The sequence below is a fragment of the Triturus cristatus genome, chromosome 4_2 (assembly GCF_964204655.1).
Source record: "Triturus cristatus chromosome 4_2, aTriCri1.1, whole genome shotgun sequence".
In the NCBI taxonomy this organism is placed as follows: Eukaryota; Metazoa; Chordata; class Amphibia; order Caudata; family Salamandridae; genus Triturus; species Triturus cristatus.
In genome coordinates, this window is record NC_140586.1 from 163,401,094 (window position 1) to 163,423,396 (window position 22,303).

The 22,303-nt window shown below is 48.5% G+C and overlaps 1 protein-coding gene across 6 annotated transcripts in view; it reads left to right on the top strand.

The window, feature by feature from the left end:
- The window catches only part of TNS2 (tensin 2), a 345,238-nt gene that overhangs the window by 173,281 nt on the left and 149,654 nt on the right, over positions 1-22,303 (top strand). For all 6 annotated transcript variants that reach the window (XM_085600920.1, XM_085600922.1, XM_085600921.1 and 3 more), the window contains one exon: positions 21,371-21,420. In XM_085600920.1, coding sequence (XP_085457046.1) covers positions 21,371-21,420 — 50 coding nt within the window. The remainder of the gene's footprint in view (positions 1-21,370; positions 21,421-22,303) is intronic.

Genomic DNA, 22,303 nt, shown 5'->3' on the forward strand with positions numbered 1-22,303 from the left:
TATATAGGTGTAAAAACACACATAGTGTACCTATAAGAGAAAACTCCATAGGAATACAATGGAGAGAGACAAAAGACTTTTGTAGTCTATCTCTGTCATTATGTAAGTCCGAACTCCAGCCAATCAGGCGTCAGCCCCTCTCTAGAACCTTCTCCTCAGAGCTTCTCACCTCAGATTTTCTACCGCACGTCGTGTGACAGGGAGTCTCCCTGAGCTCTGCTCAGTTTTTGTCAGTGAGGATGTCTTCTAGTAAGAAATCTTTGTTTAGACCATGTTCTTCATGTGGAAAGCTGCGTTTATTTTCTGAGGACCCACACAGTAAGTGTATTTACTGTTTATACCCAGACCATGAAGTGGCAAAATGTAAATTTTGTAGAACCTTTTCTACAAAGACTCTAAAGGACAGAGAAGGCCGCCTGTTATTATGGCTACAGAGACTGAAGGATAAGGATAACCCACTCTCTGATGTTGAAAGTCTCTTTTCTGGTCGTTCTCAACCAGCCTCTAAGCGCAGTAGTGTGCAGGAGTTACCATCTCCTTTCCTGAAGAAAAAGAAACTATCTTTGACTCTGACAGCTGCCACTTCTGCTGTCTCACCTACTGCTTTGTCGCCTAAGGGACACTGTTCTCAGGCTGCTGAGGCGTCTACTTCCCATTCCTCAGGGAAAAGATTGTCCGCCTCGTCGACGATACTCCCGACGACGAGATCTGCTGTTTCTACCTCGTCGACGGTGACTCTGACGACGACGTCAGCTGCTTCGTCGTCGACGAGCGTTCTGTCGACGTTATCCTCGTCGACGATTACCATCAGTTCTTCGAGGGCGGTGACTTCTATTTTGCCCATTACTTCGACGTCGACGAAAAAGGTAAAGGTTCCGTCGACGAAGATTATGTCGTCGACGAAGACGTCGTCGAGCTCGTCGACGCCCACTCCGTCGACGAAGAAAAAGAAGATCCCGTCGACGACACTGTCGACGGTGGTTCCGTCGACGAAAGCCTTGTCGACGAAGACCTCGACGACGGCTCCGTCGGCAGCGGCCCCGTCGACGGTGACTCCGTCGACGGTGGCCCCGTCGACGGCGGCTTCGTCGACGGCGGATCCGACAACATCGATTTTGTTGCCACAGACTCTGTCGACGATAATTCCGTCGACCACCATTCCGTCGACGACGGCTCCGTCGACGAGGGCATCTCCACAGACATTCGTAAGGGTACGAATAAGCAGTGTTGCGTCTACCCAGAAAACAAGAAGGGAACAACTACCTCAGCTAACTTCAGCGTCGGTTTCATCTTTAACTGGAGTTTCTTGGACACCATTACCTCCTACTGTGGGCCCGGATAGCCAGGAAGGCAATATTCCTGTGGGAGATGCACAGCCTCCCTCACCATTATTCGCTACGGATTCTGATCAGGAGTCAGAGGGGTTACCGGAGTCTTTTGGAACGGCACAAAGTCCGTCCGACTTAGTTATTAAATGCCAGGATGTCAGCAGTGAGGATGAAGATCCGGTTTACATACACCAGGCCCCTCCGAAGCATAAAACGGCGACTCTTCCTTTGTCGCTCATTACTAATCTCCAACGCATGTTGGACGACTACAACCAACGGTTCCCTCTATCCCCTCAACGTTCAGAGGTTCCGTCAGCCCCGGTGATTCCCGCAATTATCCCACCGGTACCTATTGTAAATCCTGCTCCTCAGATGCCGCCTGTACCTCCAAGACAGGTTCCGGAAAGGTTGTTGCCTCACTATGAGCCTGTAGAGGAAGGCCCTCAGGACACAGAAGAGGGTGAAATCCCAGATGATGATGGGGATGTGGATGACAATGACGATGATATGGCGGAGTGGGACAATTACCAGGCACAAACACCATCCCCCTCACAGATAGTAACAGGGGATTCACCTCCAGTGGACATAGCCAATTTTCACCAACTGATGGAAAGGGCTTCACACCGTTTTAAACTAACAACGGAGCGCAGGGAGGAAGATTGCTTCCTTTATGATTTCAAGAATCAACCTTACAAACAGACTCATGCTATTCCCATAGTTGAGTTTATTTGGGAAGAAGGCAAGAAATTAATGCAGACACCGAATACCTTGCCAGCACAGGTGCCTCGATTAGAAAAGAAATATAAGGCACCAATAGGAACCCCAGCATGCCTCACGGGTCAGGCTAAACCTGAGTCTGTCGTTACGCAGGCAGCGCAACGTAAGGTGAAAAATCCTGCATCTTCTATCACCTCACCTCCGGATCGTGACGGACGTCGGATGGATGCCATAGGGCGTAAATTCTCTTCTATGGCCTCTACCGTGGTTAGAGCAGCTAATGCCTTGGCCATCTTGGGACGATATTACAGACAAGTATGGGCTGATATTTCGGATGTGGTTCAGGAGTTGCCAGAGCCATCTAAGGTGGAGGCAATGAAGTTGCTCCAAGAGGGAGAAGCGGCATCGGCGGAAATAATCGATTGTGCAGTAGACATCGCCTGCATGGGATTCCGTCAGCTTGCCGGAGCGGCTGTTCTGCGTAGGCAAGGATGGTTAAGATCGACATCCTTTCGTCAGGAGGTACAGTCCATGATCCTTAACATGGCATATGACGGCGAGTCGTTATTTGGAAGCCACGTCGATGAAGCTCTACAGTCCATAAAGAAGGATACTGAGACAGCTAGATCGTTAGGAAACCTTCAATTTCAGAGGAGTAATTTTCGTGGTGCACGCGGACGCGGCACCTCCTCAAGTTTTCGAAGAGACAATAAACAATACAAACCTTACAATCAAGGATCCAACCGTTACTCTTATGGCCAGCAACAGCAAGCATCACGACAGCAAACCTCCAAGTCATATAGAGGAAAATCCTCATACAGAGGAACCGCGTCAAAGAGACAGTGACTCTTACCAGACGGACAAGGTTGGAGGTCGAATCTCTCTGTTCTTTTCCCAATGGTCCTCCATCTCAAGGGACCGTTGGGTTTTGGACATTGTAAAAAAGGGACACGCCTTAGAATTCACCAAATTCCCTCCTCCCACACCACCCTCCGGACCGCCACCAGCTCACATGAAAGAACTGTTGCATCAAGTTCGACTTTTAAGGCAAAAAGGAGCTATAGAATTGGTGCCAGTGTCTCAGAAGGGAAAAGGTTTCTATTCCCGGTTCTTTCTGATCACAAAGAAAAACGGAGAGTGGAGGCCCATCCTCGATCTAAGGGCACTAAACAAATATATAAAGAGCCAATCCTTCCGTATGATGACGCTAGTAGACATCTTGCGCTTACTCTTGCAGGAAGATTTTCTGGCGACGATAGATCTCCAGGATGCCTATTTTCATATCCCTATTTTACAGCGGCATCGAAAGTTCCTGCGTTTTCGAGTGGGTCAACACGATTACCAATTCAAAGTGTTACCATTTGGCCTGCGCTCGGCCCCTCGAGTGTTCACGAAGGTACTAGCTCCAGTAATAGCGTTTTTGCGACTCCAGGGAGTGCAAATATTTCCATACCTGGACGATTTTCTCCTGAAATCTCAGTCAAGCACTCACCTGCGACAACACACTCTTCTGTGCCAGAACGTATTTCGCTCTTTAGGCCTGTCCGTAAATGCAGAAAAATCCCAACTTCATCCGTACCAACAAAGAGATTTTCTGGGAGCAACTCTGGAAACTGTGTCAGCAAAGGCGTTTCTCTCCCAGGAGCGTCTACAAAAGATGCTGCGACTGGTGTCTCTGATCAGATCAAAAGAGTCAGTTTCTGTGAGACTGTTAAAATCGTTTCTGGGAATGGCGTCATCATCCATTGCCTTGATCCCTCATTGCCGGCTGAGGACACGTCCTATCCAGGAAGCTCTGGATGCTCAGTGGCGTCAGGTAACGGGATCTTTCCACGACATGATATGTGTCACAGATCAAATGAAGTCAGCACTCGCATGGTGGACAATTCCAGCCAACTTGACGGAAGGCATGTCCTTTCTGTCGCTGCCACCGGACAGGACACTCACGACAGACACCTCATTGGAGGGATGGGGCGCACATTTGGAGGATCTCTCTGTGAAGGGAAGATGGTCAACACATCAAAGATCTTGGCACATCAACAAGTTGGAGCTAATGGCGATTTTTCTGGCTCTAAAATCATTTCTTCCTTTGCTCCAAGGAGAGTCAGTGCTAATACAGACAGACAACACAACCTGTATGCACTATGTGAACAAACAGGGCGGAACAAAATCCCCAAGTCTCTCCAGGTTAGCTCAAAGAATTTGGGACTGGTCTCTCAGTCATCAGATCATGATTACGGCAGTACACCTGCCAGGAGTATCCAATGTCCTAGCGGATTCCCTGAGCAGGTCCTCCTCGTCGACCCACGAGTGGGAGTTACACCAACCCACTCTAGAGAGGATATTCCAACTATGGGGTCGTCCGCAACTCGATCTCTTTGCTAAGCCGGAGAACCGGAAATGCCGAAATTACGCAAGCTGGCATCCCCACGAGGAATCACAAGGGAATGCCCTTTTGATAAACTGGTGCAATCTATTTGCGTACGCCTTTCCTCCAATACCCCTCATACCTCGGGTTCTTTGGAAGATGAGGAGACAACCTTGCCACCTGATCCTAATAGCCCCGCGCTGGCCACGGCAAGCGTGGTTCTCAGAACTGCTCCTCCTGTCCCAATGCCAACTAATCCTCCTGCAACATCGGACGGATCTGCTCACAATGAGCGAAGGGAGAATTTGTCATCCAAATCCCTCCTCACTGAGCTTATCGGCCTGGAACCTGAACACCATGAGTTCGCCCACCTAGACATCCCGCAGGATTGTAGGGATATTTTGGCCCAGGCAAGAGCACCCTCTACAATCAGGACGTACAAGTTCAAATGGAAAAGATTCTGCCATTGGTGTGCTGCTAACGGAGTCCATCCGATACATTCCACGGCAGAGCAATTGCTACCTTTTTTCCTGCACCTAGCCAGTTCTGGACTGTCTCATGCAACCCTACGGGTTTTTCTAGCAGCTATTTCCCGTTTCCGGCAAGATGGATCAAGTTCCCTTTGTTCCTCAAGAATAATCCGCCAATTCTTTAAAGGCTTATTCCGAAAATTTCCGCCAGTTCGGCGTCCTCCTCCTTTGTGGCACCTCAACGTTGTGTTAGCGCAATTGATGAGACCTCCGTTCGAGCCCATTCACAAGGCCGACCTAAAATATCTCACTTGGAAAGTAGCCCTACTTCTGGCACTAACGTCTTCACGTCGTGTCAGTGACATCCATGCTTTTACCATCAAACCTCCGTTCCTGCAGTTCAAACCGGATGCTGTAGTGTTACGCACCAATCCATCATTTCTACCCAAGGTGCCTACTGACTTTCATATTAATGAGCCAGTAATATTAAAGACCTTTTTTGCCAATCCTCAGACACCTGCAGAACAAAGATTACATTCTTTGGACGTGAAGCGGTGTCTAAAGTTCTACATCAGTAAGACAGCTTCTTTCCGGAAATCCGATCAACTTTTTATAGCATATGGACGCTGTCATAAAGGACGTCAGGTTACTAAACCAACGATTGCACGCTGGATCTCGGCAGCTATTGTCTTCTGTCACCAAAGAGCAAATACGCCTCTGCAGTCTCCAGTGAGGGCACACTCCACTAGGGCAGTCTCATCATCTACTGCCTTATTTGCTGGAGTATCTTTGCAACACATCTGCAGAGCAGCTACGTGGTCGACCAGGCACACGTTTACTAAGCACTACTGCTTGGCAACTTTAAGCGAGGAGGATGCTGCAGTGGGACAGGCAGTGCTGCGCAATCTTTTTAAGTAAGGTGAGCCTCTTCCTCCCACCTCCATATTGTTTCCATTTATATAATATGCATTTACAATGTTACAGTTGTTCAATACTGTTTTTATGCATAAGAAGATTGATTATCTTTATATTTTGAATCTATTTTGGCATGGAAACAATGGTGATTGTTACTGCTAGCTATTCTATATTCAAGCATGTGAATCTATGAAAGACACCCTAATACTGGAGAAGAACAATTGTTACTTACCTGTAAACAGGTGGTTCTCCAGTATTGGTGTCTTTCATAGATTCACATGCGACCCTCCCTCCTCCCTTCAGAGGCTCTCTTCTCCTCATGCACTCTACAGTCACTCTTGTGCTACGAAAATCTGAGGTGAGAAGCTCTGAGGAGAAGGTTCTAGAGAGGGGCTGACGCCTGATTGGCTGGAGTTCGGACTTACATGACAGAGATAGACTACAAAAGTCTTTTGTCTCTCTCCATTGTATTCCTATGGAGTTTTCTCTTATAGGTACACTATGTGTGTTTTTACACCTATATAACGCTAATTATGTGATTACTTTGTATATATATTTTGCTATATATATATATTGCTATTTTATTTACCGTGGGACTCCCACTCCGACGACGGGGAATATTCAAGCATGTGAATCTATGAAGGTAAGTAACAATTGTTCTTTATATGTGTACGGGCATAGTCTTACCTCGTTCCTGTGAGAAGAGAGGTGATGCACTTGGTGCAATGTCTCGCACAGGAGACTGTATTAATCTACAGGTTGGGTCACTGACACATTCGGCAAACCTGGCTACCACGTATTGGAGTTGCGATGCCTATCAATATTTCTTGAAATCTGCAGCAAGCATACAACTCTGTCCCATGCTGCTCTTAACATTTTAAGCATTATACGTGCTGTCCCGCCTTCCCTTTCAAGCTTTTCACCATCACATCAAATCATTGGAAAAACGTCTTGGGGTTTCCATCAGAATATGTTGTAGCAGATATAATGCTCTAGTTTCGATAATCTTTTTCCTTAGTGCTACTCGCCCTATCAGTGGAAAGGAGAACCTCAACCATCTGTCAATGGACCCCTGGAGACTCTTCTATAATGTCACCAAATCTGAATCATATGCTTCCATAGGGTCATGCTGAATCATGTTCATCCCCAAGTAGTTGAATGTTGTCTTCTTCACTTTCAACTGGGTTGCAACACGTGTCTTCGGTCTAGGAAGGGGATTCAAAACTGGTCTTGCTAGAGTTAGCTGAAGCCTGAACCCACACCGTAATTTTTTCATCAATACTGTGTAGCGTCATGGGTGGGTTTCTCGATTTCCATACTACGTCATCTGCATTTAAGGATATCACTTGGTAGGTGTTGCCCACCTTCACTATGCCCTTTGCATGCCTATGCCTCATTATTTGTGCTTGTGGCACTGTGGCTAGAGCAAAAATCAATGGAGATAGGAAACAACCCTGTCTTCGGGACATGCCCAATCTCTCCGAAAGTGTTGCATTGTTTTTCACCCGTGCTGTTTCCTCGCTGTACAGTAGTGATGGACACCGAGTGAATGCTTCACTCATCATACCGTTTCAATGTTTCAAACATAAATCACAAATTTACTGTGTCAAAATGTTTGTGTTGAACAAGGCTAGCCGTCTTCCCAAGGTGCCCTAACATTAAAAAACTTGTCTAAAATTTGGGGTGGTATTACGACCACCTATTTATCCCAATTGATTACGATGTATTATTAATCCTCCACTGTCCTAGATATTCGTTTTGCTAGTATCCTATAATCATCGCAGATCATCAATTTGGGCCTTTAGAAATCACATTCAGCGGTGTGCTTGCCTTCTCTTACAAGTACCAACACTACCGCTTCCTTTATGGTATCTCGTAGCTTCTCTTCGAGGATTGTTTCATTGTATATGTCCACCAGTGGGGGATGGGCTAGTATTTCCATGTACTCTTTATAAAAAATAATCTAGTTAACTATTGCTTTATCGTGTTCTGCTGGTACTCATGTGTCTAGGGGTACATTTAATCCATTCATCTGGTCCTCTTTCAGAGAGAGCAGCGTTGCTTCAGCCAGGATAGTACTATTCATAGGTCTGCATCATTTTGTTGGCTGTATAAGTTGGAGTAGTACTTCCTGGATCTGTTATTGATTGCTGCTTGTTCAGTAAATAGATTTCCTTCATTGTTTCTTATTGTTGTGATTGTTTTCGGTTCTTTTTGTCTATTCACTAGCTGTGCTGCGAAGCGGTCTGGTTTAGCCTCACCTTTGTGCTACAGTTCAATATATTGTCTTTAATCGTGCTTCCCCAATCTGTCTCTAGTGGCAGCCTGCTCCTCTGTGTTTTTTGTCACCACTTCCTGAGTTTTCTGCATTTCAATTTCCTGAATTCTGTTTTCTAGTTTCTTTGCGGTCTGTGCCAAATCCCGTCTCTCCCCATATGATGTGTTCAGGCATTTCCCACATATTGTGACCTTAAAGGCTTCCTATAACGTTCCAGCAAATACCATAGATTCTGAGTTGAGGCTGAAGAACTCCCTTATGGCTTGCCATATGTCTTCTCTGTAGTTTCTGTCCTGCAGAGCCTTTGTTAAAAGCCTTCAGTTCGGTAGCGGTATCAGAGCTCTGCCTATTCACCATTCATATTGTAATGGAACATTCAGGATTTTAAAAAAGCAATGCCATTCTCGCGGTGCAAAAATATTTACAGAATGCCAGGTCAACCTCCTCCCGGCCCATAACTATATCTCTCAATTTTTATGAACAAGCACAATCTGCTAGACAGTTCCAACCCATCTGCTTGAACTAGCGCAATTTTTATTTAATTACAAAAACTCTTGTGCTTGAGTGCCCATGCTGCCCTAGAGCAGTCAAACGCTGGAGATGTTCCCTAGTTGCCCCTCCCTTTTCCTAGCCCCTCTTCCTTTTCCCCCATGAATCTCTCGAGTTGGGTACACCACTGTTCAAAGCAGGGTCCCCCTCTGTTGCATTGAAAAACTGCCAACTCACTCCCTTCTGCTCACTGGGGCGCGCTCCCTTCAATGCTAGGCAGTGTGATGAGTTGAGAGATTTAAAGTTTCCTACCGCAATACATTCCCAACAGAAACAATGCTGAATCAGTCATACGGGCAACTGTGTCCACCATCATTCACTTGCTCTCATTCCACCATTCCTGCAAAGGATGAGAATGCATCGATTCAGACCCGTGTCCCTTGATCAGACAAATGTACCCAATTCCTCTGGAGCATTTTCTCCCAGCTCAACGTCCTGAGAGGAACAGACTTTACATCTTAAGTACTCCTGTCAACTTGGCAAAACAAGTGTTCTGGCTGACATGTTCAAGGCTATGGGTGGTGCCCTACTTCATGCTACACTACCTCGGGATCACTGCCAAGCAAGCAGGGCTCCTCTGTGTCCTGGTGGTGGCAAAGGGCCGGGAAGCATTCAAAGGGCAAAAGGATGAGAACCCAACAGCCCTTCATGGCTTTATAGCCCCTTGAAATTCCTTTGAGGCAATTCTGCCTCACACCAGTGATGCACTTCCTTCTTCCAGTGGAATTTTGCAAATAGGCGTGAAAGCGGGGAAATCCAGAAGTGCCACCGAAGCAAATCTTGCGTCGCCTACATTGATCCACGTGCACTTCGGGTGATATGGATGTCTCCATCCCAGCTCCAGCCTATACTTGCTGCCCCTCCATGGATTAGGAGGGGGTCCTTGGTAAGTAATGAATAGGGATCTCCATCATTGTTCTTTAGATCTTCTTTCAATCGCAGATTCAATTCATGCTGTTCAGGTGAGTGGGTGTTAAAGAGCCAAGGAGTTGGTGGGAGAAATGAATCGGATGCAGAGTGACTCGGGTAGGCCCTTGTCGTATGCGAGGTGCCTGTTGGTCATTTTATCCTTACAATCATATGGTAGCCCCGATCTCTTGTGAGAACAACGGTGCATGAAAGAAAAGGATACATGGAAAGAAAAGACAAGAAGAGTGAATGGTGAAAATGTGGAAGAGGAGCAGAGGGTGTAAGACACATGAAAAGAAAAACAAGAGGAAAGTATGAAGAATTAAGTGAAGGAGAAGAGCAGTGTGCATGGCCCTGCACCACTGTGGTGTCTGGAGAAGGTTTTCACATGGTGAGAAAAATCCCACCTGCCTATTTTGGAACCTGTGTAAAATGTCGACAGTCAACATCTTTGAAAGCATTTTATTTATAATAAGGCAAAAGAAATCGTAACATAAGTAGTAGCTCCAGGCTTGCAAGAGGACACAGTTCAGATCAGTACAGGTGGAAGAATGGGTTCTACTATTCCAGAAACTGCAACTTCCTGGATGCCAAAGGTAGGAGCAGAAGTGTTAATCTGACGAATGCACCCCATGAAAATAATTTGCTTTACACCCTCTTTACACATCCATATCCGTCCAGCTGTGCTTATTACCGCATCCCTAGTCTGACTTGAGCATAAAAGTTCCTGGATGGGTTTGTGTCTAAAGCATTTGGTGTCTGTCATTACAAGTGCTCCACTGGCGCCCGGGCATGTTCACTCAGCTGAAACCCAAGGTGAGACCTTGGACTCCCCGCGGTACTCCCCCTCCTTACCAATGAGATTTCCCACTTCTTTCTGGATATATGGATCTTTTCCTGATACCACATATAAGGTTGGCCTTTCCTCTAGGAGGGACTCGGAGCCCCTCACGGAGGGCACCTTCAAGATTGAGAGCATCTCAGGGGATACGCTATGCTCTCTAGTGGCTAAAATCAAATCTGGTTCACTGTGAGAAGTTGGCCTGGCATATGCTGTTCCTAGTTATAGGGACACCTTGCACCAGTCCAATTCGACTCCTATTGATGGTAGGTTTAAGACAACCTTTAAAGAAAGCTATCCTAGTGGTAGCTGTGGAGAGCAGCCTTCAGGCTAAGTCTTGAAGGAGTGTTAAGCTTATTGTTTTACCATAATAACCTCTTGAATAACCAAATGAAAGAGTAGCCCACACAGGTATATATATAAAATATATGTATTTATTCTAGACAGAATCCCACAGTCACTTTATGTGGCTAGTGGCAAAGTTACAATTCAAACAAGCATTTCTAAACACAATAAATAGCACAGAAATCAATGGGCCCCAGGGGGGGACCAAACCATATACTAAAATAGTGGTATAAGAACCACGACAATTCTACAGGCAATGCCTAGGGCATTCAGGATCGCTGGCCCCTTAAGAATCCACCCACAGTTAAGAGGAAGGGGACCCACGGGAGGCGTGTGCAGTGCGAGAAGTTGCTGCCGGGATCGCAATGTTAGCCTATGGAGAATGTCGCGGTTGAATAATTAAGGTTTAAGGACACTTCTAACAACAGTACAAAGTTAAGGCTTGAGACTTAAGGCTTTGGAGAGCCCACCACCACGGAAGTACCGAAGTACCACTGTTACCTGCCCCAGGGAAGCCGGGTGCATAGGTCGATTCTGGTGTCGGGTCGCGGGCTGATTTTCTATGGAAAAGGAGTCCAAACTGCTGCTAGCTGGAAGTGTCGCTGAAGTCGTGAAGATTGAAGTTGAAGAAAGGACAGAGATGAACCTGAAAGCAGAGGGGACAGAGTCTGGGTCACAGCACAGTGACCAGGGAGCTCACAGGAAGGAGCTCGTGGATGTCGGGTGCTTCAGGTGTGGAAGGTACAGCTGGGCTCTGCAGTCACGGGCTCCGGGAGGCTTCAAGGAAGGCCAGCTTCTGGAGGGCGACTGTCCCACGTCGGCTGAGGGTCGCTGCGGTGTTAGTGTCCCGATTGGATCCACTAAGCATTGGCAACCGCAACCCACGCAAGATGAACAAAGCAGCTGCTGGTGCAGACCCACGTGGTCTGAGGGTGCTCTCCTTTGCAGGGAGCGTAGAGCAGGCCTGGAGCAACCAGGGGAACTCTTAGAAAAGAAGATTGTCCTCCGTCAGGGCCCACCAGTCGAGGGACAAGGGACCGCGGAAGGCAGCAAAATGGAGTGCGTAAAAGGGCTCCCACGGGCCACCGGAGCGGGCCAGGGAGCTGAGGGTCGGCACAAATGCTGCTTGAAGGTTGGCTCAAGAATGGGCCAAAGCACAACTTCCCCACTGGTCGGGGTCGTGTGCTGGACAAGAGGTGGCCGGTGTCTCGGGGTATGCGGGGATCTCGACACCCACGTGGTCCAGGGTGCTCAGACTTGCTGGGCACACTCACAGGACGCTGGGATGCACTGGAGACCCACCTCGAGGTTGCTGGAAGGCGTCGAAGGTCGTGAGAGCAACGAAGTTCCAACCGGGTATCTTGTAGTCTATTAGGTGCCTGCCAAGCAGGGGGATAACTCCTTTATCCCAAGGGAGATTTCTTCTGTCAGCTGGGCAGCAGCTCGTCGAAGGTCAGTTCTGTGAAGTCCTGTACGAATCTAAGGCTCTAGGGCAAAGTTATTCCCATATATCCCCAAGATTAGGGGATGGTCCAAAATAGAGCCTACCAATCAGAGTAGAGGCGGGAAAGGGTGGCTACACCCACTCCCCTTTGTGTGTTTCCCGCCTGGGCGAGGGGCAGGATGCCCCTGAACCGGTTCCAGGCGGTGTATGCAGAATTGGGGCTCTGCAGCTGCCTACGTGCAACTCTGAATGGACTTTTGGTGCACCCACCCTGTTCCAATCCACATATCCTGTCTGGGGAGGTGCTGGCACCTCCCTGCCACAGGAGCCCTATTGTCCAGATGGCGAGGCTGGGGTTTTCCCCAGCAACAGCCAGCCAGAGTCGTGTAGGTGGCGAACAGTAGCCATTTTGTGGTACATGTGCACTTTTAAATTGGTTTCCAAATTCTACCGCTTTTCCCATATCACCCTCCTAGCAAGGGGGAATCGTGCCCCCATGCCCATGGCTGGACTGGGGGTATGATTCCTTCATGTTTGACACCAAACACGATATGGTTCTGTGTAGCCACTCCAAAGTTACAGCGATGACGCAATAACTTATAATGCGGTTAAGAGTATATGGTATGGCTACACTACAAACAACCCAGTAACATTTTTACGAAGGTTGCAGGGAGGCCCTACTCACGTAGGGGTCCCCCCTCACACATACCACAGCACCCAGCCCTGTAGGATTACCAGGGCCTGCCATAGGGGTGACCTATGAGAGTATATGTGTTGTAATGGTATGGGACATAGGGTACCTACATCCCTGTAAGGGGTGCTAGCACCACCTTACCCAGGCTACAGTAGTGGCCTGGTGGTGTCAGTTTGGGTGGCTGTCCCAGGGTGGCACAATAAGTGCTGCAGCCCTGGTAGGCCTACTGGGGGACCCATGCCCTGGGTACCTAGGGTACCATCTACCAGGGACTGGTAGGGCATGCCCAGCATCCAATTGGTTGTACCTAGAGTACTCACAACAGTTTTAGGGAGAAAGCAGATAGGCTGGGGTCCTGGATAGCAGGATCCCAGCCAGACTAGTCAAAAACCACTTAAATACCAGGCAAAAAGTTGGGGGCAACCATTAGTCAGATTCCACTCTCCTACATAACCCCCCCCCAAACGAAAGGAGATAAGGCTAACCTTGTCCAGATAAGCCTTTATTTCCTGAGTGGCCATATAAGGAAGAACCTGTACTAACATGGTTGCTCCCTGTGTCATGGTCCACTTGGGAAATCCTACCCCAAGGGGTTCTAGAGTTTCTCCAAAGTCTAGGGAAATTACCTGTATTGGTTTTTGGGTCAGAGGTGGGCTGGTGGGGTGTCTGAGTCTGGAAGTGAGACCCTACTTGGGTTGGTCTCAACCTCCTCAGATCACTGGCCACTATGGAAGCCTTTCTGCCCATGACTGTGTCATATCTGGCCCTAAGGGTCAACCTCTGGCTGCCTACAGCTGGGGGTTGGATCCCTTTGGCTGGAATAGTGGAGGACACTGGAAGGTTTGGGGCAGCTAGGCCCCAGGTTTCCCTGTGCTCAACAACATCCATTTGAGGGGTGCCTATACCTAGGGGTAAGGGGGATCCCTCAGTTTGTAGAGGAATATTCACCTGGCTGAAACTACTCTGCTGGGTGTCCCTAATCTGTTGATGAGGGGGTTCCTCTGGGCAGGGGCCCAATAAGGGTCCACTGACCTCCCTGACCTCTGCAGCCCTGGGCTGACTGAGGCAGGGTAGAGAGGGGCAGGATACCTGCTCCAGACTGGGTACCACCCTGGAAGGGTCCCCTGCCATCAGAGAGGTGGGCAGGCCAAGCCTGTCCACTTCTGGGGCAGTTACTTCACAAGGGGCAGGGTCAGTTCCCTGAGAAACTGGACCTTTACCTGTAGTCTGGTGGGGGGAAGACTGCTCTTCCTCCCCTATGCTCTCTGTTTGTGTAGAGTGATCCATAGTTTCAGGCTTCACTCTTTCTATTTCCTCCTGGGGTGGAGGTGAGGCCCTCAGGGTCTCATCCACTCTCTCAGGAATTCCTACCATTTTCAAATGGGCCTTGTGGTCAACCTCAGCCCAGGCTGAGATTTCTAGATCATTCCCCAGTAGACAATCTACAGGCAAGTTTGGGGACACTGCCACTCTCTTGGGGCCAGTGACTCCTCCCCAGCTGAGATTTATCACTGCCATGGGATGATCTGTCCTGATTCCATCAATATTGGTCACCTGATAGCTAAACCCAGGTAAAAGCTGATCTAGGGGCACTAGCCTCTTGGTCACCATGGTGACACTGGCCCCTGTGTCCTTATAGGCCACAGCCTTCTGACCATTGATTATTGGTTCTTGTCTGTACCTGCCCAGAATACTGGGGCTCATGGTAAAGTTGGCAAACCCCATGCCACCATCACAGACCATAGTTGCTAATGCAGGGGACCTGGCTAGGCCAGAGTCCACTGGTGTCCCCAAAGAGAACCCAACTAAGTTTTTGGGTGCACTCCCACCACCTGGGGGATTACTACTAGTAGTAACAGGAGGTGTTGGAGCTGGTTTTGGAGGAACATTTTCTTTATTGCCATTCTTAGGACAGCTGGAGTCAGTCTTCCAGTGGCCAGGTTTCTTACACACATGGCAATATGGTTTCTTGGTATTAGAGGAAGTATTTTGGGACCCACCCCCAGCACTGGTTTGTTGGGGCCCTTCAGAGGACTTTTCTTGTTTATCATCCCCACCTTTCTCTTTGGGCTTAGTGGAATCCTTCTTCTGGTCACCAACTTGGTTCTTAGGCCTGATCCTGGTTCTGACCCATTTGTCTGCCTTCTTTCCCAATTCTTGGGGAGAGGTCAGATCAGAGTCCACCAGGTGCTGGTGTAAAAGTTGGTTCTGACAATTATTAAGAATCTGCTCCCTCATAATGAGATTATACAATCCTTGATAATCATTAACTTTACTGCCATTTAACCAACCTTCCAGTGCCTTGGTTGCACAATCCACAAAGTCTACCCAATCTTGATTCTGTGCTTTCTGGGTGTCTCTGAACTTAAGTCTGTATTGATCAGTGGTTAAGCCAAACCCATCTATTAAAGCAGCTTTCAAGATATAATAATCATCAGCATCCTCTTCTCTTACAGAGAGGAGCTTGTCTCTCCCTTTATCTGAAAAGGAGAGCCACAGGATTGCTGCCCACTGCTCTACAGGGACCCTCTGTACTCTACAGGCCCTTTCAAGAGCAGATATCCATTTGTGGATATCATCCCCATTCTGATAGGGGGGCACAATCTTGTGGAGGTTCCTATTGTCAGGGACTCTCTCTCTAACTCTAGGGGTTTCATTACTGCCACCAGGGATCTCTAGACCCCACTTTTTTGAAGCTTTCTGAAGCTCCAGGGTTTCCCTGTCTAATGCTAACTGTTCTCTTTTAAGCTCAAGCTTAGCCTGCTCAAATTTGATCAGTCTGCATTTCCTCTCATGAGAGGTTTCTCTTCTCTGAGAAGAGGCAGAGGACCCTTTGGATCCCTTAGAATGGTTGGATCCCACTGAGGGGGATCTGTTCCTTCTTGGACCCACCACTCCCCTTTTAAGGGCGGAGGGAGTGCCTCTTGGGCCATCACCTCCATGCTGTGAGTGGTTTGTTTCTTCCAGGTCAGGATTTTCATCCTCTTCCTGTTCCTCTTCAGATTCCACTCTGGGAGTGTCCTCTTCTGAGGGGTGCCCACCCACTCTGTCCGTCCCTCTGGATCCTATGGACTCCATAAAGTCTGCTATGAGCAGGATCTCCTTGAGACGTTTTGTGTTGGCACCTCTTTCTGTCTTCAGTCCCCTAAGGGTGCACATTTCCCTGAGCTCTGCAAAGGTGAAATTATCATACTTATCTACTGGGACCCTCTGGGGTCCTTCCATAGCCTTAGTGCTACCTGAAGACATGTTTAGTGTAGTGATGTATCTACCTACACTAAGTGTGGCCTACTGAACCCTCTCTTGAGTTGTAGTCAAGGTGTGCTAAACCCTCTACACACAACTCCAAGTTCAGTAGAACTTATTGTATTCTAGCTTGAATTTATATGTACCTTTGGTACCTTGTGGCTTTCACTTTAGAAATTCAATTTGTTATCTGGTAAAACAATGGCAAGCTTGAATCCAACCGCTGCACACCAATGTGAGAAGTTGGCCTGGCATATGCTGTTCCTAGTTATAGGGACACCTTGCACCAGTCCAATTCGACTCCTATTGATGGTAGGTTTAAGACAACCTTTAAAGAAAGCTATCCTAGTGGTAGCTGTGGAGAGCAGCCTTCAGGCTAAGTCTTGAAGGAGTGTTAAGCTTATTGTTTTACCATAATAACCTCTTGAATAACCAAATGAAAGAGTAGCCCACACAGGTATATATATAAAATATATGTATTTATTCTAGACAGAATCCCACAGTCACTTTATGTGGCTAGTGGCAAAGTTACAATTCAAACAAGCATTTCTAAACACAATAAATAGCACAGAAATCAATGGGCCCCAGGGGGGGACCAAACCATATACTAAAATAGTGGTATAAGAACCACGACAATTCTACAGGCAATGCCTAGGGCATTCAGGATCGCTGGCCCCTTAAGAATCCACCCACAGTTAAGAGGAAGGGGACCCACGGGAGGCGTGTGCAGTGCGAGAAGTTGCTGCCGGGATCGCAATGTTAGCCTATGGAGAATGTCGCGGTTGAATAATTAAGGTTTAAGGACACTTCTAACAACAGTACAAAGTTAAGGCTTGAGACTTAAGGCTTTGGAGAGCCCACCACCACGGAAGTACCGAAGTACCACTGTTACCTGCCCCAGGGAAGCCGGGTGCATAGGTCGATTCTGGTGTCGGGTCGCGGGCTGATTTTCTATGGAAAAGGAGTCCAAACTGCTGCTAGCTGGAAGTGTCGCTGAAGTCGTGAAGATTGAAGTTGAAGAAAGGACAGAGATGAACCTGAAAGCAGAGGGGACAGAGTCTGGGTCACAGCACAGTGACCAGGGAGCTCACAGGAAGGAGCTCGTGGATGTCGGGTGCTTCAGGTGTGGAAGGTACAGCTGGGCTCTGCAGTCACGGGCTCCGGGAGGCTTCAAGGAAGGCCAGCTTCTGGAGGGCGACTGTCCCACGTCGGCTGAGGGTCGCTGCGGTGTTAGTGTCCCGATTGGATCCACTAAGCATTGGCAACCGCAACCCACGCAAGATGAACAAAGCAGCTGCTGGTGCAGACCCACGTGGTCTGAGGGTGCTCTCCTTTGCAGGGAGCGTAGAGCAGGCCTGGAGCAACCAGGGGAACTCTTAGAAAAGAAGATTGTCCTCCGTCAGGGCCCACCAGTCGAGGGACAAGGGACCGCGGAAGGCAGCAAAATGGAGTGCGTAAAAGGGCTCCCACGGGCCACCGGAGCGGGCCAGGGAGCTGAGGGTCGGCACAAATGCTGCTTGAAGGTTGGCTCAAGAATGGGCCAAAGCACAACTTCCCCACTGGTCGGGGTCGTGTGCTGGACAAGAGGTGGCCGGTGTCTCGGGGTATGCGGGGATCTCGACACCCACGTGGTCCAGGGTGCTCAGACTTGCTGGGCACACTCACAGGACGCTGGGATGCACTGGAGACCCACCTCGAGGTTGCTGGAAGGTGTCGAAGGTCGTGAGAGCAACGAAGTTCCAACCGGGTATCTTGTAGTCTTTTAGGTGCCTGCCAAGCAGGGGGATAACTCCTTTATCCCAAGGGAGATTTCTTCTGTCAGCTGGGCAGCAGCTCGTCGAAGGTCAGTTCTGTGAAGTCCTGTACGAATCTAAGGCTCTAGGGCAAAGTTATTCCCATATATCCCCAAGATTAGGGGATGGTCCAAAATAGAGCCTACCAATCAGAGTAGAGGCGGGAAAGGGTGGCTACACCCACTCCCCTTTGTGTGTTTCCCGCCTGGGCGAGGGGCAGGATGCCCCTGAACCGGTTCCAGGCGGTGTATGCAGAATTGGGGCTCTGCAGCTGCCTACGTGCAACTCTGAATGGACTTTTGGTGCACCCACCCTGTTCCAATCCACATATCCTGTCTGGGGAGGTGCTGGCACCTCCCTGCCACAGGAGCCCTATTGTCCAGATGGCGAGGCTGGGGTTTTCCCCAGCAACAGCCAGCCAGAGTCGTGTAGGTGGCGAACAGTAGCCATTTTGTGGTACATGTGCACTTTTAAATTGGTTTCCAAATTCTACCGCTTTTCCCATATCACCCTCCTAGCAAGGGGGAATCGTGCCCCCATGCCCATGGCTGGACTGGGGGTATGATTCCTTCATGTTTGACACCAAACACGATATGGTTCTGTGTAGCCACTCCAAAGTTACAGCGATGACGCAATAACTTATAATGCGGTTAAGAGTATATGGTATGGCTACACTACAAACAACCCAGTAACATTTTTACGAAGGTTGCAGGGAGGCCCTACTCACGTAGGGGTCCCCCCTCACACATACCACAGCACCCAGCCCTGTAGGATTACCAGGGCCTGCCATAGGGGTGACCTATGAGAGTATATGTGTTGTAATGGTATGGGACATAGGGTACCTACATCCCTGTAAGGGGTGCTAGCACCACCTTACCCAGGCTACAGTAGTGGCCTGGTGGTGTCAGTTTGGGTGGCTGTCCCAGGGTGGCACAATAAGTGCTGCAGCCCTGGTAGGCCTACTGGGGGACCCATGCCCTGGGTACCTAGGGTACCATCTACCAGGGACTGGTAGGGCATGCCCAGCATCCAATTGGTTGTACCTAGAGTACTCACAACAGTTTTAGGGAGAAAGCAGATAGGCTGGGGTCCTGGATAGCAGGATCCCAGCCAGACTAGTCAAAAACCACTTAAATACCAGGCAAAAAGTTGGGGGCAACCATTAGTCAGATTCCACTCTCCTACATTCACCGATAGACCCAGTGCCTCCAGCCATTTGGAAACTGGGGTTACTGGTTCTGGCTTCCAGCCTATGCCCAGTGCTTGACCTGTCATTTAAAGCAGGCCGACTTCCAGCGGAGTGGAAACACGCAATGGTGAATCCACTCCTTAAAAAAGAATCTCTTGACCCCTCCAAACCTGAGAATTTTCACCCCTTCTCACTGCTTCTTTTCCTGGCAAAACTGACTGAGAGACACGTCAACTCCCACCTGGCAGAGTTTATTACAGGAAATAATATCCTTCACGAGACTCAATCAGGTTTTAGACCACAATATAGCACGGAATTGGCCTTGCTTCTGGGCGCTGAGACACTACGCCAAGTGGCAGACGAAGGGAAAACAGGGACTCTGTTCCTGCTGGATCTGAGCGCAGCGTTCAATACTGTGTCCCACACGGTGCTATTAGATCGATTGTGGACACAGGGCATAAAAGGCAGAGCTTTTGACTGGAGAGCAGACTTTTTCTACAAGCGCTCTTTCCAGGTAACACAGAAGCCTTAGACCTCGGATATTATCCCTTTACTGCGAGGAGTGCCCTAGGGATTGACATTGAGCCCGACTCTTTTTAACCTATACATGAGCACTTTGGCCGACCTGATTGAGAGACATGGTGTGAGAATGGTGTCATATGCTGATGACACTCAGCTTGTGATAACACTAGCTAATGATGACAACAGGGCCGCAGCAATGTTTAAATCTTGTTTCGCTGACCTAGCAACATGGATGCAGGCTAGCTGCTTTAAGTTAAATGCTGACAAAACGGAGGTGCTGGTGGTGGGGAATCTGCCCTCTTTCTGGTCGTCTGCATGGTGGCCTGGTGGATTTGGGCCTCACCCCGGCCCCTAAACCTAAAGTGAAAAACCTAGGCATGTTAGTCGAAACCCAGCTATCATTTGATAGTCAGATCAGGGCCACAGTGGGCTCCTGTTTCGGAGTGCTGCGACTGTTAAGGAAGTTTCTGAGGCTAATACCAGCTGAAGCACAAAAAACAGTTCTGCAGGCCCTGCTGGTGTCGCGACTTGAATGTGCTGTATTTGGGAACCTCTAGAGGCAGACTGGCACTGCCTCAAAGAGTACAACACACTGTTGCCCGGATGCTATTAAGAATACAAAAATGGACCACCATTAGGTCAGGTTTGGCTCGACTTCATTGTCTTCCAGTCAGACACAGAATCTCGTTCAAAGCATTGTGTGTTTCATGCACAGGATAATGCACCAGCGAGGTCCCAGCTACCTCTGTCCCCTTATCCATGCATACTCTCCCACTAGAGCACTTAGATCAGGAGATGCAGTGCCGGCAGTGATTACCAGAGTTCGCCGGGCACAAATGGGGGGCTGCTCCTTTGGTCTTCTTGCAGCCCAGCTGTGGAACTCTGTACCACTCAACCTAAGACCTGAACAGTCGAAAGCAAGGTTCCTCAGAAATCTGAAGACATGGCTCTTTAGACAGAGCTAGAGCCCACCAGGCCCTGACTTTCCTCACCTTGACATGATGCTACTGCTCAGCGCGGGGACACTCCGTCTGGACTTACTAGGTGCTCTATAAATGCTAAATTCATTCATTCATACCCAACGTTTAAATACAGACATGTGCAATGCACACATAAACCAGAGATGGAAGTGCTACAGGGAGGGCTGCAAGGAAAAGACAAAGAGCCGACCGCAAGACTTCAGGGTGACAGGAAGGAGTGAGGAGCAGTGAGAGAGAGAGAGGACCATAAAGTGGGGAGTCGGTAAGAATGGTTATAGAGGCGGATGAGGAAGAGAGGAGGAAGAAAGCAGAGGAAGGAGAAATGAGTGAAGAAAGATGAAGCAGGGTCTAAATGAGTGGCGGATGCGGGGAGAATGGCTGCAAGTCTGAGAAAGTGGGGAGCAGGAAAGTGAGGTCAGAATGGAGCTAAACGAGGATGAAGAGGGTTGGGAGTAAGGGGGAGGAGAGACGTGAAGGTTTGAGGAAGAGTTGCGTTACTGAGAAGAAAGAGAAAAACTTGAGTTCATAGGAAGCTTTTTTCTTAAGACGCCAATATTTCCTTCCAAATGGACTGGACTGAGAATCTCCCAAATAGGTGGCCACCTCACACTGGGCGAGGTCAGAGAGAGCCTTCTATTCACCTTTGGTCCTCTTGCTTAGGCCAGCACAAGGCACTAGGGGGGAACAAGCATGAGCCATTCCCAAGATTCATTCAAGGGATGCCAAAGTGTAGGCAAGAAACTGAGAATATTCAACTTTTCTAACTTTGCTTTTATTTACAGGGTTCCTCAAAGTCCTTAAACAGCCCGAAGCATAGGAGCACACTGCCCAGGTAAGTTTTCTGCCAATCACAGCATTAGAAGGAGACACTGCAGCCAATTAATATTGTCCAATTCATAGCTGGTGTTTGGAATCAATCGGACAGGTCAGTTATCTCAGCCAATCAAGTAATGGTGCAGTGGGAGAGCTAAACCACTTGGGGAAGTGAAAACAAAGGAGTCTATGCTTCCAGCCACAGTGGCAATGGAGCAGTCTGAGGACCCGACAGAGTTTGGCAGACAGGGAACTCCCGCATTGGTGACAGAGTACCCGGAGTACCCTGTCCTCCAAAATCTTGGTCTGTCTGCCCTATTTTGAGCTGGGTGTACTGCCAGATCTATACAGGCGGAGTAAAATGTACTCTTAGCGTAATCCAACTTTTGAAGGTCCGAAGTGGTACTGGCCATCCAAAGAAAATCATCCGACCATCTGTCCTATATACAGTGGGCGATAGAATATATCTTTTTTTACAGTCCATCAACGGCAGAAATATCCTAGCAGTGAGGCTAAAATTTTAAAAAATGACACCTCACCATGGGAAAAAACGAATGGTGTAATAGGCATCGTTTTTTTCTTTTCCAAAAATTAACTTCCACCTTGAGAGTTGGCGTTTGTAAAAGAAAAGCATTTAAACGTTTGGTGTAGGGATCTATCACCATTGACAAGATGTACAGCAAACTTTTAAATGGCTTTGCATGAACTGCTGTGATTGCTATTCATACGAACCCATGGAGTTCACCGCCGGGTCGACGGTGGACTCTAAATTTGGCAGACGGAATAAAGGCAGGGTGGCGGATGTTAAGTCCTCTGCTGCCTTTACTCCGTCCGCCAAAGTCTAAATTGGGACCTAAGTGACCACCCAAAGAGGGCACTGAGTTGTAATTCCAGTCAGAGAG